The sequence below is a fragment of the Dendronephthya gigantea genome, unplaced genomic scaffold (genome assembly GCF_004324835.1).
Source record: "Dendronephthya gigantea isolate DGI-Jeju-01 unplaced genomic scaffold, DenGig_1.0 000430F, whole genome shotgun sequence".
Lineage (NCBI taxonomy): Eukaryota > Metazoa > Cnidaria > Anthozoa > Malacalcyonacea > Nephtheidae > Dendronephthya > Dendronephthya gigantea.
In genome coordinates this window covers 37,947-65,027 of record NW_021163440.1, presented here as the reverse complement: position 1 = coordinate 65,027, position 27,081 = coordinate 37,947, and the positions used below count along the sequence as shown (strand labels likewise).

General features: G+C 37.3%; 2 protein-coding genes, 1 non-coding gene and 1 pseudogene across 3 annotated transcripts; all 4 read right to left on the bottom strand.

Moving 5' to 3' along the window:
- Window positions 1-6: 6 nt before the first annotated feature.
- LOC114543266 (zinc finger RNA-binding protein-like) lies at window positions 7-9,089 on the bottom strand (the record flags this gene model as incomplete). The annotated part of the gene is made up of 13 exons (XM_028562326.1): window positions 8,150-9,089; window positions 7,005-7,169; window positions 6,061-6,394; window positions 5,600-5,739; window positions 5,023-5,186; window positions 4,665-4,677; window positions 4,444-4,572; window positions 3,511-3,922; window positions 3,004-3,096; window positions 2,587-2,645; window positions 1,976-2,302; window positions 797-934; window positions 7-33 (listed from the first exon to the last, which is right to left on the bottom strand). Coding segments are annotated over exons 1-13 (2,913 nt in total), but the record flags the coding sequence as incomplete, so codon positions are not given.
- LOC114543271 lies at window positions 637-709 on the bottom strand. The gene has a single exon (XR_003689952.1). It is a non-coding gene; the product is annotated as a small nucleolar RNA SNORD57 (small nucleolar RNA).
- A 1,835-nt stretch (window positions 9,090-10,924) lies between the features above and the next one.
- LOC114543269 (coadhesin-like) lies at window positions 10,925-12,897 on the bottom strand. Its single transcript, XM_028562328.1, has 4 exons — window positions 12,711-12,897; window positions 11,899-12,075; window positions 11,206-11,812; window positions 10,925-11,014 (listed from the first exon to the last, which is right to left on the bottom strand). The coding sequence occupies exons 1-3, from the start codon at window positions 12,847-12,849 to the stop codon at window positions 11,607-11,609; spliced, it is 522 nt and encodes a 173-aa protein (XP_028418129.1). The 5' UTR covers window positions 12,850-12,897; the 3' UTR covers window positions 10,925-11,014; window positions 11,206-11,606.
- A 4,569-nt stretch (window positions 12,898-17,466) lies between these two features.
- Window positions 17,467-26,616, bottom strand: LOC114543265 (annotated as a pseudogene).
- Between the last annotated feature and the right edge of the window lie 465 nt (window positions 26,617-27,081).

The window sequence follows — 27,081 nt, the reverse complement described above, 5'->3', positions numbered from 1 at the left end:
CACAACACAAGATGGTACGCCGTTCGCCTTAGCCTAAAAAACATGAGACACTTTTTGTAAAAGAGATGCCTAGGCCAAACTGCCTGCACACAGACCACGTGCCTAAATTCCGACATAAACATTCCAAACGTCACAACAACAATACTCTAGATGGTATCCTAAGAACAATGTCATAACTCTAATCAAATTGGCATATGTTACATGTTCCAACAAATGGCAACAATGATATTTTTTAAAGGAATTCAGTTTATGCACATTGTCTGTGGCAAGCATTTTACACACAAATGAAGCTAACATACGTAAACATATTGTGTGCTTTATCTACAAAGGGAAACTACAAGTACAATGGAACTCAAAAAGGCAAACAGCATCGTAACATAACACTCAGCCTTCGCGAAGTCGTAAGAAAACCGATGCACGTCTTTGTCCGGCGATCTTCGTCGCAATTTATTGCAATTTTTTCATTTCGATTGATTATTAACGTTGCTTCTCGAATAAAAAAAATGCCGAAATAAAAACGATGGACGTTTCTGCAAAAAATCATAGTTCAACGACATTCACCTGTCAAAGCAAACGAGCAACCGTGCTTCGTACGTCGGCGATATTAATTTCTCACGCGTTATGCGCAAATTTATTTCCTCAGACTCATTAAATCAGTTTATTTTTTCCTCCACGGACAATGTCAGGAATAAATAAATCATCATTGGAAACAAATCGTGCTACTGAACGCACTTAGTAGCATTGCGTCACGTATACGATGCAGTTTACCTAATACTACATGAAGTAGAAGTCGAACCTGGAACCATTTAGCATGACGTAGGGATGCCAATGCCTCCAGACATTTGTCTCGATCCAATACATCTTTTTGTTCTTCCGCTAAATCAGAGTGAACTGGGTCAGGAGTTGGCGAGGACGTGTTTGACCGCACGAGACGTATTCACGTGTGCAACATCAAGTATTATTGGTGTGCAACACAGAAACGGTCTTTGATGCTCCACGGAAAATTGCAGTGAAAAGAAATGTTTTAAAACCGAAGATAAAACCGATAAAATCCTGACGAATCGTTCTATGTAATTTTTATCTCTGTGATTCTTAGTTATTTTAACAATTTGAGAGCAAATGAAAAGAAAAATGCTAATTGTTGCGAACACTATCGCAGCTATCTTAACTAAAAATGCAAAATGAAAACATACATGTATTATTAACTGGGTAATTTTTAGTACAGCAAACTTGAATCAGGTAAATGCTACAAAAAATCTCAATTTAAAGAGCTTAAATATAAACAATTTAGTATAAATATACGCCACGAGTTTAGTCCAAAGTGCGAGACCAAAAATTATAATGTTTTTTAAACATTTTATTTTTATTGCCATCAACGATAACCCATTGGGAAAGTTTTGTACTGACTATTATGATCGACCCTACTTGTTACGAAATTATCGCAGGCGTGACTTTCATTGATTGTATACAATACATGTATGTACATATTAATGGAGCATCAAAAACTATGGGTCAAATCTCCTTCCAATACCCTCTCCTGTATCTCTGAGGAACAATATCAATCATATTCACTAACAAAAGATACTGTTGCAGAATATCACAACAGCAAAAGAACAAAAGATTAGCATATCAAGTCATAATAAACCAATTGTAGGCTATACAATTTTGATCCCTCCCTCGTAGAAAAAAGCGCATTGATTGAAAGTGCCTTTGAAAATCGAGGAAAAATTAGGCACGGTCGAGATTTTCGCTCTTTTTTGCATGAAAAAGTTACCTTGATTATTTTTGACTTTAAGAACTTTTTCCCAAAATCAGCATTCGATCCAGTCTCTGGACTTACCTTTACAACACCCGTGTGCATATCAGGATATTTTAATAACATGATTAAAAATTATAAACTGACACGTAAAAAACATACCATACGAATTTGAGCGTTTGCTGACAACAAAAAAATTTCATACTTTTTTTACACTTAGGGCAGAATTTGAAAGACAGAATTTGAAATTTTAAATGGCAGAAATTGAAATTTTAAATATTGAATAAAGTATAATAACCTGGAAGAATTATCAAAACTTGAGAAACACCAGTTTATAATTTTTTTCGAAAGCTCAGACAAGTTACGGTGCAAGGTGCAATGTGAGAAAATCTGGGAAAACATAAAGTTACCTTGTGCTACATCAGCCTCGTCTCTCATCACAGGGGACGTTAACGTGATAAGGACAGTGATCTTTGGATCTTTTGTGCTGGCAACTGTAATCTGGCAATTTTCCACGACTACGTCGTACTTTTCGTCACTAACTTTCTGTTATGAAAGAAAATGTAAGGCAGCAATATAAGACTTTTTTATCAACTATTTCAAACGAGAAGACAGGCCATACAATTTACACAATGCAGATATGAATATAGCATTTTAAGCAAGTCACAATCCTTCATCAACAAAATCCTAAACAGTAGCACAGTACAGTATATACACGCTAACATGTCGCTAACCTTTTATCACTAACTAGCTAAATATTTAAAATACTATATTACACTCCAGGAGAAATCGCTTTTCGATAAAAAATTTTACGTGAAAGCATATCTTACCGTTAACTGATCAGGAAGTTTCGTCGACACTCGTTCAAGAAGTTGCACTGTTGGTCGATCTGCACATTAAATGAATGAACAAATTTTGTCAAAATTTGATGCTGAAATTTCCACACCCTTATAATACACGTTGGGCTCTTGCAATGCGAGAAAAGCGTTCGCAATGATACCGAAACCAAACTTCGCTAGGCCGAGACTTATGCAACCGATTGCTGGCCACAGTACGAGCCTAAAGACTATTCTGATATCATAGACCAAATTACAGCTCGAAGTCCTGCACACGATATCAGTTGTATTCCTTGTTCGCTTGTTTTACAGGTCCATAATAAATCGTGGAAGGAAGCACATAGAAACCATGCAAGAGATCATTTCAGTCCAACCATGCAGAATACATATCATATATTGTTCAATTATTACCTTGACATAAAACAACAAGTTGCACGTCAAGTCTTTCATGAAGCAGTAGACCTTTCGCAAGGACGCCAACACGCATAACACCTTTTAAGGTTCCTAAGATAAGAAGTAATGTGTGGACGATAAACATTCGAAATTGCGATTCTTCGTTAGAAATAAATAATTTTAAGCCATATTCTTTGTACAGCTAATGGTCGTGGTATGCCAAATCAAAGTATTATTTCTGAAAATTCAACTCGGGTTAAATAAAAAAATCACCCTAAAAATTGGCCGTTGCTCGGTATAACCTTGACTAAACCTTACTGCTCTTAAATTCAGGGTCCTCTTTCATAATTGTTCGCTAAAAATCTGTAATTTCATTGTTTTTTAAGTATGTTTATAACGGTTGAAAAAACACACACACAATCTCAACATTCGTACAACCGACTCCAGTAATTCAATGCGACAACAGACTACAGTAAACCTCAATAGTTTTAAAGGGTCAGAAAGAACCACGCGCTAAATACTAACTTGGTGCTTGTTCAGTTTTTTCCTTCAGCTTAGGAGTTGCGGATTTTTTCGTTTCATCATCCTTTTTCTCGTCTGTTTCCTCGCTTGTTTTCTCATCACTTTCCCCGACAGCCTTCTCTTCCTCGGGCTTTTCTTCACTACCTTTCTCCTCTTTCACCGTCGTTTTTTCTTCAGCTGGCGGCGCTTCGGTCACCTCCATGTTTTCGTCCTTAACTTCTACTTTACAGACGAGCGGCGCTTCTTCCTCCGCGATGCTGTCAGAAACGAGCTTCAACGCTTTCTCCACCGCAGAAACGATGCTCTGAACGGCGCTGAGTTCTTGCTCATTCGGATAGATTTGTTTATGTTTAGCCATGACCATACGATCATCCTGACTGTCCTGTCGTGGTCGAGGCATGTTTGGCGGCGGATACTAAACGCGGAAAAAAGAGAATAAAGAAATTCTTCAATTAACGCATTCCATCCTGTTTGTACATCACAAAAAGGCTGGGATTCGATTGAAGAACACGTTTTGGGACAACATACGGACTACAAAGTCACAAAAACACAATTAAATCCTATATGTAACAGACAAATAGCATTTTGGACGAACTTTTTGCCAATTACACAAGGATATCGATAGTAAAACCAGGAAGATTGCAAAGTTTGGATGCAAGATGTTGTGAAGTTTGCTTATAAAACTTCGTATAGCGTACAGAATTCGCTACCATTTTCAGTCAAAATGTGGTAATAATATTGGTGCGTATTGAAGACTGAAGTATACGATATTTGTTAACTTTAAGAGGCTCTATTCCCGCACTGGTTTTACAACAATTCCTAACAAATTTGGCTAAATTAATAAACTCAACAGGTTGCGTTTAGGAATACAATGTTTTGATCAAGATAATAAATCAGTTTATAATACACAAACAGTGGAGAAAATGCTGATCTTACCATATCACCATAATCAGGACGTGGAGGTCCCATCCTATGACCCCAATCCACTCCATGACGGTGGCTTTCATGTTCATCCCACATTCTCTCTTCCTCTTCCAATCTCCGCCAATATTCCTCTTCGCCCACCTAAGGATGGCAATAGCAAACAATTATTGGATGAGGTTGAGCGTGATTGAGAATTATCAAGCCAGAGGTTGGCACTGGTCACCTTAACTAACATTATTATTCAAGCTTCAAAGTAGAATAATTTCAAAACCTCAGTGCATGCTTTAAGTCCGCTCGCCTCCATTTATTTTATAAATTGACAACAATTTATCATTGTTTAAATATATTCAAAGCCTTATTCTTCATCACTTTCGTCATAAATGTCTGAACATCATGTGCAAGAAACGGTGGCAAACCTCGCCATTATTTGTATGTATATAAAAATGTGTAAATATAACCACCAACAACAAAAACTGCTTTTCAACCCTGCCACATATTAATTCCCGCAAATTGCAGGCTATTACTAATAAATCCTACATACGTATGTAGATGAAATGATGAATTAGCTACATGTAAGTGACAAAAGCACACCTTCTGACTTCTTCATTCCTCCAAGCAGCTTCTTGTTGTCTCCAGTACATATCCTGTTCCCATCTTCGTCTTGCCTTGTCATCCATCAGAGAGCGTGGCTGAGGTGGCTGCCTGTTTCTTGCACTAGGCTTTTGATCCACAACAAAATCAGGTTGGACTTTCTTCTATGAAGAAAAATAAGGTAAATATGACACTCACAAAAGAACAGAAATTAAAATTTATGCAGGAATGCGTGGAAAAAAAATTATGCAGGAATGTGCGGAAAAACAAAAATATTGCATATTTCGATATTGGCTGAAACTGATTTCTTATCTATACAAGTATAGAGAATGATTATGCTTTGGTTGTATATATTACAGGATACTTATTTTTTGACAATCATATATTTGGTGGATCCATGTCAAAAATAGAATATATGTATGTAGCTTTGATATGGAGATGAGCTGGGCCCACAGTATCAGAAATATGATGAGCACACTATACAGTCTATACTACCAAAACAATTAGCTTTGCATTAACTTGCTTTAGGGAATATTATGCATGACCTCATGTACCAAAGTACACTTGAGAACAATACCTTATATGCCAACTGGTGCCTTCTTCCTTTCAAATGAGCTTCTCTTGCCAGAGTGTCATTAAACTTGCACTCGCATAGCTTGCATTCAAACCCAATGACTTTACCAGCATCAGACTTTACTTCTTCAATATAGTCTTCACCTGCAAAAAACAGCATTTTATATTAAAAACCCCTTTCTGGAAGTAACTATTACTCTAGTTATATGCAAACATGCCAGTTAACAGTTTTTCAAATGAAAGAATACCAGGTAGTGTCACTGAACTTAAGCTCAATCAAACTTCAATACATTTTGCCTTAACAACCTCTTTTTTCCGTTTAATAAGTGTTTTGAGACAGTTTATAGCTTTCACGCCTAACTGCCTCATCCTAAAGTGTTAAGCTTCTGTTATTTTACACCCAAAGAAAAAAATGGTCCATATTGAACAGAGAAAACACTGTAAATTACTGGATTGTTAACTTACCAACAAATTTAATATCCTTTCCTTCTTCAGACCCAGTCGTGTCTCCTTTTTTTCCACCTTCGTCAGGCATAGTGGCCGACACATCAGCATCCTGTGCCTCAGAGGTAACTGCAGAGGTTGTTGCCGTTTCTCCAGGTGTGGAATTCAATGTTGCCCCACCAATGAATGTTATTTTAGGCGCAGACGGCTTTCTGTTTCTACGTTGATTGTTTCTGAAGGAAGGTTTTGGTGTCTGTGTCTTAACAATGCCATCTTTTTTCTTGTCTTTATCTTGATCCTCAGCTGAAAGTACCTCTGGTATTGGCTTACCAAGCTTTTCATGAAGCTTTACAGTCTGAAATAGGAAAACTATGGCATTAAAATTTATTTGTTTGGGGTCAAGACAGTGTACCTAAATGCAGATAGTAGCTAGCGCTTGGATCCTCCCTGCTTGAATTACTATGCATGACTCGCAATGGCAAGCTGCAAGGGTTTTTATCCAATGAAAATGCTTTTAGGTCGATTTTAATTACACACAAGCACCCAAAATCAAAAGATAACCTACACCCACACAAACTCGAAAAGAGTATATGTCTCATTTTCGCATTATGTTAAACTGGGGAAGAGTAAGCATTAGTAAAATGACTTCATAATACTTGTCCAAATAGTACAACAAGTTCCCTCAGATTAAATCAGTTATTGTTTTGCCCTCACATTGTCAGTCAGGAGAAATCCATCATCACTGGGAACCCATTTTGAACTATCACGAATCAGTTGATACATTAAATGACAGGTAAAGATTTCATGAAAATAGCCTATTCCATGGACGAAGTTAGTATTGCATGGGGGATTGCAGGCCATAATCATAAAACAACACAGCAATATATTATATATGGACTCGAACCCTTGCCTTTTTGATATAAAATCATTCAAAACAAGTATGAATGACAGAGTTTTGAACCAACCTTCAAGTGTTTGGCTCCCTTGAGATGAGCATTAAAAGCATCAGTTCCAGTGCAAGTCACATCACATAGACTGCATCTGTAACCATCAGGTCCAGCTGCCTCCATTTGTTTTTGAGCTGCTTCCTTCTTCTTATGTTTCTGACCTTCCAAATGCTCCTTGTATGTCTATAAAAATTGGCCAACCTATTGATTTAGTGCTACTGTAAACATCACAAAACAAACAGATTGCTTAGTCAAAACTAACAGTATCATGTGAGGCATCTAAGGTAAACATTTTTCTACATACATATAAATCATAAATTGTTAAAAAAACATTTGCATGTATAAAATATTTGAGACCAATTTTGTTCGCAACACAACTGGATGTATGTTTGGAAACATAACAATCATGCAATATTTGGGAAATTCTTAAAACAAGCAGCATTCATTATTGTACTGCAAACCTCTGATAACCTCTGATAAATATAAAGGTCTGATATTTCATTGCCTTATCTCAGACAAGGATATTGATAAACTGGAGATTTCTTTTGTCTTAATCACCTGGAAATTTTATACATTCCAGCAAATATTTACGACATAATAAAGCAAGCCATTTCTCTAAATCAGTCCTGGTATTAATCTGATGTACGGAAATAGCAGAACTGCACAGCAACATGCTATGATTACCACCACATAGTTTAAATCAATAGGTTCAGATATTCCAACTAATATTTTACCCAGACAGTGATTTTTTTTTTGTCAGAATTTTTTGATCATTTTGGAAATTCTAGAATATTCTGGCAATGTCTGTCAGTAAAGGAAAATAGTGGTTTTATGATAAAGCAGAATTCCAGCACTTTATCTCAATCATACCACTGTGTGAAATTCATAGATGAAGACAAATTGATTTTCATACATTGAATTTCAATTATTTCATGATTTGGCAAAATCACCAGTGTTCGACCCATGGCTATGGGTGAAGTTGCGACAATATGAAGTAGTGCTGCAAAAATTTGTGGGTTGAGGGGGTTTAGATTAGCTACTGTAGTGAATGAATAACTAATATTCACATGCTCTGATAGGATTTTGGTGGGCAAATTTATATATATTTTGTATACCTATACCAGAGTAATGATACGAATATATATTTATATATTTTTTAATACCTGAGGTCCAGCACAACTGATTTTGCAAACATCACAGTAATGAACTTGCTGTTGTCTAGGGGGGTTCCTCTGCCTCGATTGACCTGGTTTATTGTTCTGATTACCGCTATTGTTGTTCTTATTTCCTCCCCATTTTTGCCTTGGCTGCGTTTGTTGTTGAAAGTACGAAGAAGCAGCGTTGTAAACAGCTGCATCGTAGCCCTGTGCAGGCTGATAGCCTCCTCCTGCGTTGCCAGACCAATTTGAAGGCGAATTATAGGAGCTCGAATTCTGGTTGTAGTTCGTGCCTGTTTGGCCTTTATAAGGATAGGAAACGTTACTATTTCCTGACGCTTGGGTACTTGCCTTTGGCGTGCTCGGGTTCGCCATTTGATTGTTCGCATTTGACTGCGTCGAATAGCCGGAATACATGGATTTCGATGCCCCAGAACCGTAGCCATAGCCCGGTGTCGTGCCTGAATGTTGGTTGTAATAGCTGTTCGCTTTCGAAGCATCGTAACCTGACGATTGTTGTGAGTTGTCACGGCCATAGTATGGAGCAGGGCTTGTATATGCGCTCGCCGCGTTCGTTGGGTAACTTTGAGAAGAGGTATCTTGCACTCGAGCAGTATATCCGTAGGAGCTTCCAGATAAAGCGGTCGTTTGGTAGTTAGAAGCGGCCGTTGGTGTATAAGCACTTTGCCCCGGCATGACACTTCGTGGCGATGCGGTTCCGTAAGCATTGGCGCTTGGTGTCGTCGATTGAGCGCCATAAGCGGCCGTAGTTTGTCCACTGTACGCCGACTGAGTCATCTGTGGGTTTTGCATCGTATTGCCGTACACTTGCGAGCCCTGAACACCGGCTGAATAGCCGTAATAATTGCTGTTTTGCGCCATATTTCCTTCTTCTCCAAAGCGAAACGAAGGCTGCATGTGACGCCACGTGCTAACACGGCATTCTGGGATACTCCACGAAGACGTTCCGGATAATTCCGAATGTGCAGGGTATATAACAATTAACTATAGTTGGTGGCAGAATTGGCCAATCAGAATAATGTATTTTCTAGTTAACTACGATTTAACTACTTAAAATGTAGTTAGGAGTTTTATACAACCTGCCCCAGTGGTTATTATGTAGCTCAGACTGCTCAGTGCCTGTAACTCAGTAACAATTAAAATTCCTCAAAATATCCTCCTCAAAAATGTCCTCAAAATATCCGACAATATTGCCAAAAGGTCAAGCATTTGTTAAATTTCACATAGGAATGTATAAATAATTAAAATATCAAATAAAATATAATAATTAAAATAAAATAATTAATATAATAATTAAAATAAAAAAAATAAACCTGTCAGTATAAATAGTGTCAGTATTAAAATCTGTAGTTTCGTCCACATTTTAATATATATTTGTTCTCGCATTAGCAAAAACAGCGTCTACGACTTGTATTCATCTTAAAAAACACTATATTGCAGGTCAGGCCAAAAATATATACTTACAAAATCCAGGGGGAGAATGCTACTGTAGCGGGCTCAGAATTAGGATTACCACTAGTCAGTGGTAAATACCATGGCCAAAAGGATTAAAGGCACCAAATGGCGTCAGCAGAGCTTGAAAGCCGAAATCCGCCATATTTGTGGATATTTGTTATAAAGAGCCCTTGTTCTTGGGTAAATAACCGGCAACTGAATTCACAAAACACACATATAAAAACGTTTACTTTAAATGCAGATTACAGCCGCTGATATAAACAAACGCCTTGTTTTCAATCACAAAAATATCAAGAATGATTTTCAATCACAAAAATATCAAGAACGGCAGAATATTTAAACACTATTTTGGTTCCCTATAATTCTAAATGAGTATAAGCTGGAGTTCAGAAAATTAGTAAACGGGCTAAATTTCAGAAATTCTAACACGGCATGAATAACGTCAAAAGACTGGGTCAAAGTTTGTGATTGGTGAACTGTATGTCACGTGAACTGAGTGCTTAAGCTCACTGTTATTTAGGCCAGAATCTCCCATTCTTATTATTTAAGTATGTTCTGCGGTCAAAGCATTTTGGTCGGGCACGACCATTCCAGGAGGTTTCCCCAGGCTATCGTAAGTTAAATTATCCCTCTCCGTTTCTGTAGACTCCCTCCGCCCTATGATGCCCAACCTATCGTATGGCAGAAAAATTTGTCTGATGTTACGTTGCATGACGTCATAAACATGATGGCCAAACTCGTCCACATTCCCCCACGCGTTTCGAAGCCATTCAACAGTCATTGGTCGGAATACTTGCAGTCTGTGATAGAAAGAGTTTTGCGAGGGTCGTGTGTTCATGTATTCCCTTCGGTAGAGTACAACACCGCGGGATAGGCCTGGAACGGGGTTACCCTCGGTTGTGAGGTTTCCATATTCGACACTTTCATTATTCTCCTGTGAGGAACTCGCGCCATCTTCATGGTGACGACCCGAGGAATGTTGGGAAAAACGAAAAATTGCGTAATATGGATCAGATCCTGGAGGATTGAAATTCAGGACATTAAGTTATGTATATCAGTATATGAAAACATAGATCGTTTCAACAACTGAGTTTTATTCAGATTCACACAATCCGTCTTATCCGTTAACGTTTGTAATTTTGAAGACTTTGATATTGTTTTATACATCAGCATTTTCTCAGAACTCTACTAGCGCACTCTCGGAAAACAAAGGCGAACACTCCGAACATGAGAAGTGAGATTCATCTCTCAATAGGAACGGTGTAAATGCACGTTGCCGAGGCTTACCTTGTTTTTTGTACCATCGTTTTCGTAGAAGAAAGATAAGAATGGCAGCTGCAGTGACAAATGTAAAACTTGCAACACCAACAATGATACCAATCGTCTCGGAATCACCTGAAATTTTGCAGAACACAATTTGATTTTAGACTGAGCTAGTATATCGATTTTTATTTTCACAAAATGGAGTTTTCAGATCAAGTTTTGCTTATGTGTTTCGCCGTGTATACTTCAGTCTTTAATTATTCTTCAATTTATTAGTTTTCCATTAATCAAGATTGGCCATTTTTAGCTGGCTTTCTTCTTACCAGGACATGGTTGGTTCTTGCATGGGCGGTTCTCGAAGTCTGGTCCTAGCTTACTACAGTTACCACCGTATTTTCCGGGGGGATTGTCACACATCCGTATCCAGGCTTCGACTCCTCTACCACACGTGACGCTACATGGCAACACTTTCGTCCAATTGCCATAGTTACCGTCGACTAAGGCAAAAAATGTAATTGTACTTCCGACAAGGGAAACAAAATATTTCTGCCCCGAGGATAGACATGAAAAGTTATTATTAATATTCAAGATAGTAATATTCCAATATACAAGAAAGTAAAGCTAGTTAGCTTTTGTTCATTTTTTTGCTTTCCGTTTTAGCATGCAGCAGAATGATGGAACGGGCCAATCATTGTATTACTACCGTGGCCTCGATTAAACAGGTTTAATTTTCTTTGGTCAATTTATTCCTACTTGAGCATGGTTTTCTTTCACATTTTCTCAATGCCGTAGAGTTTCCCAGCCCACTGCAATTGCGGCCTCCGTATTTTGGTTCTGGATCATCACAATAACGTCGCCATATTTCCACTCCTTTACCGCACGAAACGTTGCAAGGAATAATGACACTCCAGTTGCCATAACCACCGTTAACTAGAAATAAAGAGGTAAAAAGAATACAAACAAAGGTCACAACATGCACAACCTATTCCCCTGGCGGAGGTATTGATTTATCTCACCAGGACAAGGCCTTGCTGAACAAGATCTGTATTCCACGGGTTCTCCAAGATAACTGCAGTTTCTTCCGCCAAATTTTGGCTCAGGGTTGTCACAACTTCGTGTCCACGTTTCAAAACCTTCACCACAAGTTACATGGCACACGTTCTTTAATATCCAGTTGCCATAGTTACCTTCAACTATAAACACAAATATTGTACAATGTTAAAGCTAATGCAATCTATTAGAACAATTTCATGTTATCATTCTTAAATTAAACTGTTTTCTTATCATTCAGTGCTATATATGTCGAACAGTAAAAAATACTACATATTACTCGATGCAAACTTTTTTGTACCAATAATGTTGTAATTTTTTGATATTTTTTATTACTGTGTAATTTGCATACCTGTGTACCTGCAAAACTATTCTAACTAAGAGGCTGTTTACATGAGCCCGGTTACCCGAGATTCAACGAAGCATGAGATGATTCTGAGGTATTGAAATGAGAAGATAACATGATCCTGGCAGTCGTATAATCACCACAACAATAGCATGTGCTTGTTTGATGTCATAAAGACTTATTTCAATACCTCAAAGTCCTCTCACGCTTCGTTGAATCTCGGGTAACCGGGCTCATGTAAACAGCCCCTAAAACTATATTTCCTATTCTATACTACACAGTGACGGGTTTTGTTTGAATGATTCTACAATATGAAAGACGTTCAATCAGCCTTTCTGAAAACCTGCCACGTTTTCCTTTTTTATGTTCCGTTGCTATAACCCTTTATATCATCAATGGTTCCATACATTCAGGAATATATTATGACTGTACCTGGTGTACATTTAGGGATATCGCAGTACTCCCATCTCTTGTTTCTATCTGTGGTAAAACACCAAGGTCTTTGTCCTGAGTTCTTGGGATTACGACAGTAATTCTTGGCATTATATAATTCTGGATATGTGGTGTTCATGGTATGACGATGTGGACATTGTTCTGTCCATGACTGACATGAAATACCCGAAGCCGTCACTGATATGTTGCCATGGTAACTGCTTCCGTTTAGGTATAGACAATCTGTGCAAAAATAGTTGTTTGTTGATAATTTTTCTGGCTTCTCTAAACTTCTCAAGATCCAATTTTTTTTCGGATCATATTCACTTCTGACTTATAAAATGCACTCTGTTCTTGATAAATCTGTGTGTTACACCTTATACATTCCAAGTAAACTGATCATAAAATCATCTTTCGACTAACACGTACCTAAATTTGCTGTCCAGTTAGGGTTGGAAGATTCATCTGAAAGAAAGTGATAAAGAAAAGCTATAACACCATAAGAACGCCAAAACCATTGTCTTTGTATATAATTGTCTCGAGAAGTACCCGAAACTTTTTGTTCTACGTTTTTCGTCGTTTTTGGGCCATTTCATGCGTACAGTATACGTTTGTATTGTTCGCAGTGACTACATCTCGTCAATCCAACGATAACTTAATTGTACATTAATTGACGCTTAATTCTCACCACCCTAATGCGGAATACTCACTGGTTTTAATGACTTTGGACACCTGGAAAAAATTCTTAGAAGGGTAATTAACGATTAAATCTTATTTCTTTAAAAAAAGGTCTGTGGAATACAACCTTAAAATTATCTCTGCTCCAATGCGAAGTATTACCTGTGGAATTTGTTAAATCATCATACCAACATTCAGGGCTGTCACCTGCATTTCTGTAAGGCTGCCTTTCACAGCGGAAGGTTTCCTTTATTATCGACGCCTTGTCTCGGTGAAGGCGCACCACCATAGCCTCAATAAATTTCCACAACTTATAACATGTCTTCCTTGCTTTGAGACAGGTTTCACGACAAACCTTTTGCTCTTTATACACGCTTTGGGTTCGATCGCAGCGCGGAAAAAAGAAATGGCATCTGAATAAATCGAAAATATGCATGCAATTTTCCAACTTGCTCAGGTCCAAACTGAAAAAGCTGATGATTTTGGCTTTTCGTAACTTGTAAAAACTTTTCCTGTCCTTGTTTGCATAGAAATTCGACTTTGATTGGTTTTGAGGTGTCATATACACGTAGTTGGGTAACGTGATTCCTTGATTTTCACAATAAGGCCGAGTGAAATTCACCAAAGGATAACATGAACTCGAGTTGAGTATTGGCTCAGCTTCGGCAGGAATACAAGTTCTGTTGCAAGTAATTCAAAACAAATTCATGTTTTAAGGAATCTACTCAGTAAACTTCGTGTCTATATTACACCTACATATCCACTTTCCCTAAAAATAATTTTAAGCAGCAAGAAAGTTTCATCTTATTAATAGTTCATGCACAAAACAACAGGGAGAATGAAGAAAGTCCATACACAATGGTGTTCATTAAAATCATAAAATGGTACTTTTCACCTGTTCTTGTCTTGAAAACTGTATTTACCTGAAAAAAATAGAGAAATCGTTGAAATATGTAATTTTGCCAGGGCTGTTGTTTTACCAACCTAATTTTCTATTATCGCATTCATAGCCTTTTTCTTTAAACAGTTCACATGCAATTGCTTTGTGGTTCCTGACAAATATCCCAGTTCCAGGTTTGAAAAGTTAGTGAACGAGGTTTATATAGTTCACTCTTTGTAATTCGTTGTGCTGCATGGATTGTATTTTGGACTCGTCCAGTATCAGTGGCATTCTCGGTAGTTGATTGACGAAAGTTCAGCCTTTTGTCGGGTCGGTTTATATATTGGGCATCCGACCAGCTGAATGAATTAGTTATACAACTTTACAAGCACTCTCGAGAGAACAGAGAAAACAAAAGTGAAAACAAGGGCAGCCAAAGGTTCGCCAATTTATTCATGTTTTATCTGAAACTCTAATCGTATAAATTCACAAATGAGAAACATAAATAGAGTTGAATTGAATTTAGATTGAATGCAGAAAGTGGGTAAGATCATGACCAACATACGTGAAAGCGATTTCACTGCTTTTGCGCCCTCTGCATGTCAGCATGTGCATGCTCAGCAAAATGCCGAGATGCAATATATAAGTAAGATACAGCATAGTTGCAATTGATGAACCAGGTGGGAATCGTAATCGTATATAATATATAAAAGCCCAGCAAAAAATACGAAGGACAGCCAGAACACAATTTTTTCAATACAACTTAATATAGAAGCTAACGTTTCGTCTTTAACCTAAGACATTTTCAAAGCGAATGGAATATATAATACAGATGACATATAGCTATATATAATTATATATATTATAATTATTCATATTCTATATAGATGTATTATATTTCATTCGCTTTGAAAACGTCTCAGCTTGAAGATGAAACGTTAGCTTCTATTAAATAGCATGAAAATATTTGTGTTATGGCCGTCTTTCGTATTTTCTTGCTGGGCTATCATATTTATATTACGATTAAGATACAGTAGACCTAGTTTATAATACAATTCCCTGGTTTATAATAATTATATAATTGACTGGCCAAAGACTACGAAAGAGATGACTGGAAAAGGACTACATACTGATAAGATAAGTAACAGAGGGCAAGCCAGTTCTTCGTGTTTATTAACAGAGAGGTAACTAACATGATATTGACTGGCCAGAAAAGTTGCGGTTTCGACTTGAGTGGGTTGCTGTACATTCCTTAAGAATATTCCTCAAAGACATGTTGTAGCTATATTGCCCGAATTAAAGCAGCGTGGCAACGTTTTTGAAAACTTCAAATTAAATAGCTACGGTTGAGCAACAACGTTAAATGGGAAAATAAGGAAACTTTAAATGTTTAAACCAAAGGACCTTCTTCACAAACGCCAGTGTAAGTGAGGCTTATTTGTCTTTACGTGTTGTTCAGTTATTAATATTATTATATTATCATTGTATAGATTAATATTATTCTAAGCAGTTGCCTGCACTTAATGATTCCTGATGAGACAGCTAGACCTCTAGAGTTCTGCTTTTTTATAACACCAAAAGTTACTCGAAACCTACCCTATAGCATGATTAGTCGACGCAGTTTTTCAAATTGTTTTTGCAGAAATCTTTTCTAAATCATATCAATTTGTCGTACATTTTATCTAAAGTTAGCCTCCCTAATCTAGTTTTGCTTATAGTAAAAGGAACTGACCCGCTTTGTTGTTTTGCCATAAGTAGTTAAAGATGAGATATATAAGCAAACATCTAATTTAGTGTAAAATACTCAAATTACCTGCACCAGCGTGGAAAATTGGTCCAAGAATTAGTATAATACCACCACCAAAGATAAAACTGAGCATATCCGTTGAAATTTGGGACTCCAATCAAAAAGGTTAGGTTTAACTTACGCTTGATTTAACAGTCGGCCAAAGCTCAATACACTAGTACTTTGATCCCAATCGTCTGGAAGCTTCTAAATTATATTTCACGTGACGCCTTCAGTGTCAATTCCACTTGAAGACTTCCGTGGCTCAACGCAACGTAATGTCGTCATCAACGACTTCCTTCTTACGGCACAACGCATGTACATCACTTTCACATTTCGTTCTTTTACATTCTTTACAAATACATTTCGACAGTCATGCTTATACTTCAAGATAAAAACACCCGAAGCCAGTATTGTTCAAAAATGCCGCTACATATTATTTCTTCAATGATAAAAATGGGCTTACTCAAAAGGAAATAACTGATTCAAGTTTTAAATCAAGATTTGTCAAATTACAGGATTTGGGTATGAGCTTGGCAAATGGACAACTTGCGCTTTAGATTAATTTTCGAACGAAGTAACTAGAGGAAAATAAATCATCACAGCTAGAAAGATCTTACTAAAATTAGTGCAAGTGCGAAATTTTGTAAAATACGGAAAATATATAGCAATGCGAAGTTGGCAAAGTTTGTATACTTTTGTATTACGTGTGGAAATGTGTAACTAAATTAGTTACACACTTCCGGCCGTAATACAAAAAATACAAAAGTTGACAACTTCACATGGCTATATTTTCCGTAATTTATAACAATTCACAGCCACACTTGGCAGTTTTACTAATTTTAGCAAGCTCTTTCATAGAATGTTCATTTTTTCTCGAAGGTAAGAAATTAGTCTAAAGCGCAAGTCGACCATTTGAATATGAAAAGCATCAGTTCCCACTCGTCCTGCACAGGGTGTCCCCCAAAAATCAAAACTATTCATATCACCTATAACAATGTATTATGTATACGTACACGAATATAATTATGCTGTTCCGCAAAGCTTTGGTGTTATATAACTTATATATTACCCATCTCCCCAATTTACCTATAACTGCATGGACTCCCTCCCTCTTATGAATAATGTGATTTTTTATTTTATTCCCTGATATATATAGATAAAAAATAAAAATATGTTCCCAAAGTGAAAAATATTCGCCATCGCGAGAGAGGCTAAAAGTATACCTGAAAACTTGCATGCAGTTTCCACGCTGGTGTATAAATATAACTGATTGTCAATTTCATTCTTCAACTTTAAAATTCTTAGTCTTTTAAATAAGTGGAAGTTTCACCCATTCTGATGGAGTTAAGCAATTCGAGTTGTCAAAGCATTGCCAGATCCAGTTGGCAATACCACAGATGGAAGTCTTTTCAGAGTATCGTACGTTTGACTTCTTTCCTCCTTCTCACTTCCGTTAGAATCACCTTGCGACGATTTCTCGAGTGTGTTGCGAGGTGGATTACAGCTTCCGGCTGACTGACCTTCGCCTGTGTTGCCTGCCTTATCGTACAAAACAAAACTCGGCCGACATAACGTTGCATGACATCATAAACATTGTTTCCAAACACATCCACATTGCCCCACGCGTTACGAAGCCATTCAACAGTTATAGGCCGAAATACCTGCAATCTGTCGTACCAAGATCTTTGGGAAGGTCTCGTGTTGATGTAATCGCTTTTGTAGGGTACAATACCGCGAGAAAGACACGGAGCCGGTTTACCTTCGGATGTCAGGTTTCCATAGTTGGGAATCGTACCATTCCTTTGTGAGGAACTTGCGCACTCTTCTGTATTGTTGTTATTTGACTGCTCTTGTTCACGACCAGGAAAATGTTGGGACGAAAAACGACAAATGGCATAATGCTGTATGTATTCTATGAAATTAAAACACAGATCAGGAGGAGTCTGTTGCAAAACTGGTAACTACGTTTGAGGAGGTTAAATCGTACTGACTCCAAAATTAATACGTGTTTTAATTGTTCAAATCCTGTCATTGATTAAGAGTTTACTGAGTTAGGGGCTGTTTACATGAGCCCGGTTACCCGAGATTCAAAGAAGCGTGAGAGGACTTTGAGATATTGAAATAAGTCTTTATGGCACCAAAATAGCACATGCTATTGTTGTGGTGATTACACGACTGCCAGGATCATGTTATCTGCTCATTTCAATACCTCAAAATCATCTCACGCTTCGTTGAATCTCGGGTAACCGGGCTCATGTAAACAGGCCCTTAGTCAATGTTCAAGGTTGATTTCCAAAGTTTCGTTTATTCTTATGTTTTCAACCAAAACTAATAGTCTTAAACTCAAACCATAATGTTCGTCCCTGACCAGGGGATAATTTTCTGGCTAGAAACCAGCCTTTACCAAATGTCAGGAAACTCAATAGAAATGTCCAGATCATACGGTATATACAGATGTAGTTTTCGACTGGAAACTGACGGTTGGGAAACATAATATATTAATATATTATCATGTGATTTTATATCTGCGAATGGGGTGTTTACTTCCTTTGGTTTTTTGAGTTGTGTCTCATGCAGTGTCTAGCTAATGAAGATTATCAAGCCTCATTCAATAAATGTTAATAATTATTATTATTATGCATTACTAATGCAATTTCGATTGTGATTGTGATTGGCTAAAAACCTACTGAAAATTCTCAATGTCATGCCACCTACGCGACATTGAAAATTATCCGTAGGTGACGTAAGTTTTTGCCGCTAGTTTGTTGTCAATAATGGCGCAGGCTTCCTCTCTTAAAAGGAAATACATAATAAAACATTTATTGAATTCGGTTTTTGCATGATATCGAGAATTATCGAGCCTCAGTTCAATAACGCAAACTTCGGTTTGATAATTCTCGATCACACTCAGCTTCATCTAATAATTGTTATTTATTATTCTCCAGAAACTGCACAAATGCAAAGAAAATAAACTCACCTCGTTTTCGCCGTCGTTTTCGCAGAAAGATAAAAATTGTAATCGCAGCAACGAGTAAAAAACTTGCAACAATGGCAATAACACCAATCTCTTCGGAAGAAACTAAAATTTTTCACAGGAAAACTCAGCTTCAGCTTCAAAAATGCCTTGTTTGAGTGCCTTGTTTGCTCATAGGAAAAACTTATTGTTATTCAAGTTTACATCTCGCTGTGGGTTGTATAGTTTCGTTTTTCAGTATACCAAGATCAAATACATAGCAATTAAGATGGACAGCAAAGTGGAATTCTTACCTTTCGTGAGTTTTTTTCTTTTGTTTTCGATCTTATACAATGAAATACTGTATGATAAAATATAATCGTATGATAGTTCACCTGGACAAGCTTCATTCCTGCATGAGCGTCTTTCTTGGTCTGGTCCCTGCTTACTGCAATTACCGCCGTATTCGCCAGGAGGGTTATCGCATTCTCGTATCCACACTTCGACTCCTTCACCACACGTGACGCTACATGGCGACGCCCTCGTCCAGTTACTATAGTTACCGTCAACTATATAAGAAAAGTATTTGAAATTCGATACTAGACGAGTGCAATAGTAAAAATGTTTTCACGATGTGAAAGATGAAATGTTCCATTCAACAAGGCGATAGCTTTGTCTTTCTCGTATTTTCAGCGTCTGAATCTTCAATAAGTTGAGAAATGTAAATAAATTGCGACCACGGTTGCGAGAAGCATTTTAACGGATGATATTTACTTAAAGCATATAAAGAGTTCAATAGAAAAAAATGTGTAGTGCAATTGCACTCTGGAGAGTGCAATGGAACGCATTCCATTGGACGATAAAACAACGAACGTTGTTACATCAACGTAATGTTAGTTTCAATCTTCTCATTTTAGCCCAACGACAATGTTGCAATTCCGCGGAAACTACTGGACGTTGATATTTGATGCTCAAACTTTATATTAAACACCAATTCTTCCTTTTATTTTTATGCGTGATAATTTCAAATATAATATTACAGGCTTTCGAAATTGGAACAAGTGTATTGCTTCATCCAGTTTTTTTTAAATATTCATCAAGCGGCCACTAATCAGCTGAGTTTGTTTGGCATGAAAATTGCAAAGTGAAGTCATAAGTGGTTTTGATATAGAACAATTCCTAGCACTTTCCACTTTTGCAAAGTTGTAGCTAAGTATATCGTAACTTGGAAACACCCTGGGTCAGAATCATGCAAGGACAAGTGCTGCTAAAAGCACAATAAACGTTGATTAGCTACCGTAGCAAAAGTATCTGCATAAATAGGCCGTCGAGCTCGGCAAAAGCCTATAAATTTGTGCACCACTTTTGGTCACTTTTGATTCCTTAATTATCCCGCCTTGTATCAGACAAAACATTCAGTAAAGTAATTTCATCCTTACTAGGGCAAGGCATTGTGTTACAGCTCCTCAATTCCATCGAGTTTCCCAGCCTACTACAGTTTCTGCCTCCGTTATTTTGGTTCTGGATTATCACAACTACGCTTCCATATTTCAACTCCTCCACCGCACGAAACATTGCAAGGGATACTCAAACTCCATGTGCTAAAACCGCCATTAACTAGACAAATATAAAGCAAAGAAGGAATATTCATGCATATAGCTTATTCAACTATATACCGCCCAGGTTGGACACTCCTGTCTCAAGACTTTTAATCAAGATCACTCTTTCCCCATGTTAGGTAAAACCGTGAACGCTAAACAGAAAGGGATCATCAATTGCAGCCTAGCTAATCAAAGTCTAACACCTGTATTCAAAAAGCTCACTCACACTCACACTCATGGAGTGTGACAGATGAATTTTGTTAATGCTGATCAATGAGAAAGTTTTCTCTGAATAGATGGAAAGATATAAGGTAAATCACTGAAAATCAAGCCCCTATTCGGCTCGAAATACCGCCATTGAAACCTTAGGAGAGGATTAAGATCTCCCACTCAATGAGTTTGAGTGTGAGTGAGCTTTTAGAATACAGGCGTAACTCTTCAACTTACGCCACTCTTTCGGCGTACGTGAACTCGTATAAGCTTAGACGCTTAAACTTAGAAACTCGACGCATGCACGCAATGCATCACTATAAGTAAATTTTGAAGCTTTCCTTTTTTCAGTAAAAACGCCAGGCGGTCCCGATTTATTTCAGTACTGACGGTTACAGATCGTTATTTACATCTGCCTAGCACGAAAAATGCAGTTTCACTGCTGTATTCTTCAGGAAATATTCAATTCAGTCAAAATATTATAGGTCTGACCACTTTGGCCACTTAATGGATAGCGTCCAATGTTTTTCACTACCGGCAAGAAATATTTATAAATACTTTATGAGAACTAATAAGTGTGAACATTACAGCAACGGGAACCTTGCTTTAATTGATTTGTTATAAAAACCCGTGAACTTCGAACAGCAGAATTTGAACGTCAGGAAATAATTTCACTCACCGATACAAGGTTTCACGAAACAAGGCCTATATTCATCTCTCTCTCCAAAATGACTGCAATCTCTTCCACCAAACTTTGGCTCAGGATTCTTACAAACTCGTGTCCATGTTTGTAAACCTTCACCGCATGTCACACTACATGCACTTTTTATTGTCCAGTTGCTATAACCACCATCAACTAAAGCCAGTAGAATACATTAATACAATACGATCAATCTAATGACATCATTGTTACCCTTATATTCATCATTCAAACGACTGCGACTTGTGATATAATAATTAATTTAAATATGGGTAGAATTTCTAGTAATCATCGTAAAAACAATGTCTGCACAGTTAAAATGTTTGAAGATTATTACATTTGAATATTTACTGTTTAGATTTGCCAGTCTAGTCCGAAACTTTGTTTTAAAACCAGTAGCACTCGAGGGGTCGAACTATCCTGCAGGAATATCTTGATATGAGTCACATTGCTAATTATTGTATAAAGGATCCCAAAGGATTATAACAAGATTCGTGTTTCGGGGCATTACCGGTGAAATTCAATCGTTTTCTGATGCTATAAACCTGATGTAATTTGTACCAATGTTGGCATAAAAGATATCATATCATGACGGTACCTGGTATACCTTAGGGATATCACAGTACTCCCATCTTTTGTTTCTATCTGTGGTAAAACACCAAGGTCGTTTTCCTGAGTTCTTGGGATTACGACAGTAATTCTTGCGTATTTAATTCTGGATATGTGGTGTTCATGGTATGACGATGTGGACATTGTTCCGTCCATGACTGACACGGAGTACCCGAGTCTGTCACTGATATGTTGCCATGGTAACTGCTCCCGTTTAAGTATAGACAATCTGTGTGCGAAGATCGCTGTTAACTTAATAGTAGCTATACCGTTATGGCATATTTCTTAAGCCCTCTTTATAGACTACACGATAAGTTAAAGCAATTATCATTCTAACGGATGCAAAAGAGGGCATGTGCCACAATCTTTATTCATATTGCTCAGAGTGGAATTTAAAGTGTCACGTTTGTACGTGTCTTCATACGTTCACATACGCCAGGATACGAATCGTATACGACAAATCGCGTGGTATAAATCGCTTTTAAGACTTTAGACTTGCAGTAAAAAGATTTGTGTTAATAAGTTCGTCGCTTATATATACCTGCGTTGATTTTCCATTCTCGGGCTGAAGAAGATTCATCTAGAAAAAGGAAGAAAAGAAACACTACGTGACCACACTGATCGTATTTATAGAAAAAAAGACGTTTAGGTATTGACATCGCACTGATTTCTCTATCTCATTGCCCTAAGATGGTTTTTTATTCAGTGTGAAAGTCGAGTGGTGGACAAACGCGTTTATTACTCGATTTATCACTCGGGCACTGACATGTGTCGACGACGGTCGGCGATGTACTGTCGTAACCCGACGGTTGGTAAGGAAAGCACTTCATTCGGCTGTCATTGTCTGCATTCTTAGAAACTTTTTTTAAGGCAAGGGACAGCGTTTTCGTTGAACATGATCAAGTGAAAAATCGCTATAATAATACATGCATTTATAATGCGAGCGTTCGTGTAATGTTTCAATTGTTAAATAGAGAATAATACATGGATACAGGGAAATATGGAATTTATTTCGAGTGTTGAGAATAATATAAAAAGTTTATGTCCCTTCCTGATTCCTGATCGGTGGATCAAACACGATAATCGCACATGTCCTATTATCGCTTTTCAAAATGGCGGATTCGTCAATAGAATACTGCATATTATATAATAAATAATTATGTATTACCTGTAGGGTTTCTAAAATCATAATACCAACATTCTGGTGTATCGCCAGCATTTCTTGATATATAAGGCTCCTCTTTTTCACAATTAAAGAGTTCTTTTGTTTTTTGTGATGTCTGCGGTGTATCAACTAGGTCTCTAACGAATGTCCATATGTTGTAGCATTTCCGCTTCGCGACAAGACAAGTTTTGCGACAAATTTTTCGCCTTCTAAATACGCTTTGCGTCCAATCACAACCCGGGAAAAAGAAATGGCACCTGAAAAGCTTATAAACACGATCGCACATGTTCACAGTTTCTATGTCGTAATGGGAATACAGGCTTATTTTACTGATGCCGAGCCTGAGAATCTTGTCACGATCTTCATTTGCGAGGTCATTTTCAAAATTTTGTTTTTCCGGTGATAAAAACAGATACTTCGGCAGTACGATTCCATTGTTTTCACAAAAAGGTCGGGTAAAATTTACCAATGGATAACATAACTTTGAGTTTATTGTGTCGGGTTCATCTTCAGCAGGAATACACGTCCTGTATCAAAAAAGAAAAAAAAAACAATTACAGAGAAATAAATGATTTTGTTATACAGGGTGAGTAAAAAAACTGACACCTTTGAAATTCAAATTAGCCGTGAAGTGATGGCTGGAATTTGACAATTCCCATTGTGTACAATTCTATTCTATTCTATTCTAATAATTAATGCGATAGTGTTTAAACCAATTGAACTAATTCCACGTTCTTTTTTATTACAGAGCGTAGAATGCATTCCAACTCCCAAAGGGAACAAACTTTATGTTCTAGGTCAATTAATGGTTCACCTATTTGATATGCTTCGTATACCCATGAGATATTTTAGGCAACTTCTGTCACATTACAGCCGATTACAAACAATTACAGACAGATTGCAGCTAATTTGAATTTCAAAGGTGTCAGGTTTTTTTTACTCACCCTGTATACTTTTATTTTATTATATAATTTCATAAGGATTATATGTATATATTCTTTGATAAGGCTTATATAAAATTATATGGGCCAAGCTTGTCCGGTAACCCAAACCGATATAATTCTTTCGCTATACTTTATACGATTTCTATAAATTATACTTGAAAGAGCAGCTATTCAAGGTTAAGTGCAAGCTAGCTGTGAGTTTGATTATACACGTTCTGTTGTGACCCAAAAAAGACTTGAGTTTGATTATAACTTCCGTCTGACATAAAAAAGCCCCTTATAGCTATCGATGTTGAGGTATTGAAATGAGCAGATAACATGATCCTGACAGTCGTATAATCACCACAACAATAGTATGTGCTTGTTTGGTGTCATAAAGACTTATTTCAATACATCAAAGTCCTCTCACGCTTCGTTGAATCTCGGGTAACCGAGCTGTAGACAGCCCCTAAAGGCTAATTTCCACTCAGGAAAACGAGCAGCGGATCGGATCGGATCGGAACGAAAGATAATCCGCGCGTGCGCCGTCTGTTGAAATTTTTGGCTTATATTGATCCGAAAGCGTCCGAGACCGGATAAAAAAAAGTTCAAATAGTTTTAACTTTTTTTATCCGATCCGAAATCACTTCATGGATCGGACCAGCTCGGAGAAAAATCCAATCCGATCCGATCCGCTGCTCGTTTTCCGGAGTGGAAATTAGCCTTAAGTCCAACCAACCGCGGAGGCTTAAATATTCTTATTTTTTTTGCCAAGAACAAATCTCAAAGTTAAAATCCAAAGTCCATCATATCTATATTCAACCCTGCGGATCACTAAGCGGAATATATATGGTGTTAAACTTGAAAGTCAGGTATACCAATCGCGTGAACTTTTGTCTCAATTAATTCGAACACGTAAAACGGTTTCGAAACGCGAGAAACATTTTCCCACACATCGTGGGAAAATTTCGCCGGCATCATATAAGTTCGGAATTTATGGACTTCCTTTCTGATATAGTAGCAAGAAAATCGTATGTATACCTATTTTTATCTTCATCATGAAAATTGTAGCCACCTAAAACAAAAGAAAATATGTTGACATCAACGCAAACTCTATGGCGGATGCATGCAGGTGTACATGAGGAATCGGTACACAATTTATCGAAATGCCCCTATATAAATTCGCAAATTTGACCCGATTTATATTAGACACGGGTTATCCGTCCGGTCTGAACGAATATTACCTACAGGAATCCCTCTAATCCGGTATATAATATGTTTGGCGGGAAAAGTAAATGGACATCAAACGCTTGCAAACGTTTCCGATTAAAAAATTTATTCACTGTCTGTCCACGCGAGGATATTTTTTTACTTTTTGCTTACCCTTCGTTGTCCGCCATTTTGTTTGTACTTGGATCAATCTGGTTTCGTGTGATCAAGACAAATCCGATACGTAGCTACCATAATGATGTATATCGAATCAACGTAGATAATCCGATACGAAACTAATCCCGTATCGTGTAACTGGGGCTTCAAATTCGTCTAAATATAGACGAACTATGCGGATAATTCGTGTTGCAGATGATCCGTCTGTTTGTCTGTGTTTACACCCAGACGAACTACAGTATATCTTTTGCTTGCTGAAGTTCATTCAGACTGATGCATCACCAGCCATTGTCAAGCCATTGTTATAATTTATAAATGCTTGCAATTGTTATTTGGGTATTTTTGTTAAGTTAAATGTGTTCGAGATAAAAGGCTATATATGCAAAACATTGTTCCCTTTTGTTCAAAAGCCCAGTTTTAATCCTAATGCCGGCTTTATATACAAAATACAAAATTCTGATTGGCTACTTCTGACGTTATATGTATTTAACTATATATACCTTTTTATAACCGGCCTCTAGATTAGCGCAATTCTTCAGAATTTTGTACGTCAAATATTTCAGAAATAACGAAAATGAATAAAGGGTCAGGCTTACCAAAAATGCCATCAATTGGCGCTAATTCAGCGCTGCTAACGATATTTATTCTGAGGCATTTGTTCGAAGCCCATTCGGCAAAATGCAGTTAAAATAAATATCTCTCACGCATGAATGAACCTAAATACGCAGGCAATATATATGTACTGAATATGTAGTAGTAAAATTGTCGTACTATTCACTTTAAAAACTACTAAACTCGTTTTTCAATAACGAACCTTTAGTTTAGACCTGCTTTGAACTTATAAATACACGGTTTTGCTAAAACGGCTTGATGCACGGCGGCCCGAATGCATGCACATGCACATGTCAATGATATACACAAATTTAGATACTCGTGATTGACTTTCACTTTACCTGCAATATTTGTGCGGAATATCGATGCCAGAATTAGTATAGAGCCACTGCCACAGATAAAATTGACATTCCCGTCGTATAAGCGACTCCAATCTATGAGGGGTGTTCAGAAAAGGTCAACCAACACCAGCATTTACTTTAGTGTATTGTATTTCATATGATTTACGTAAACCAGCTCAATTTCCATAAAGACTTCCGCAAAGTGTCTGGCACAAACGACTTCCTTTAGTTCCTTATACGAAATATGCAAAGCAATGCATGCAATGTAAATAATATGCATGCTTTTGCAAGAAAGTTTGCCAACAGTGATTGTCACTTTCTTTTACAAACATCGTTTTCTTTCGAAAGCAGCAAAGTCATTAGGGTAGCCAACCAGGCGATTTCGTCTTGCTACACCAATAATTCTGTGTTCATTGACTGTGAAAACAATCAGTTTCTAAAGAAATGAATAATTACTCAAGTATTAGCAAACGACCCTTGCCGTTATAAATGTGTGTGAGATAGGGTAATGCTGAAAGAATATG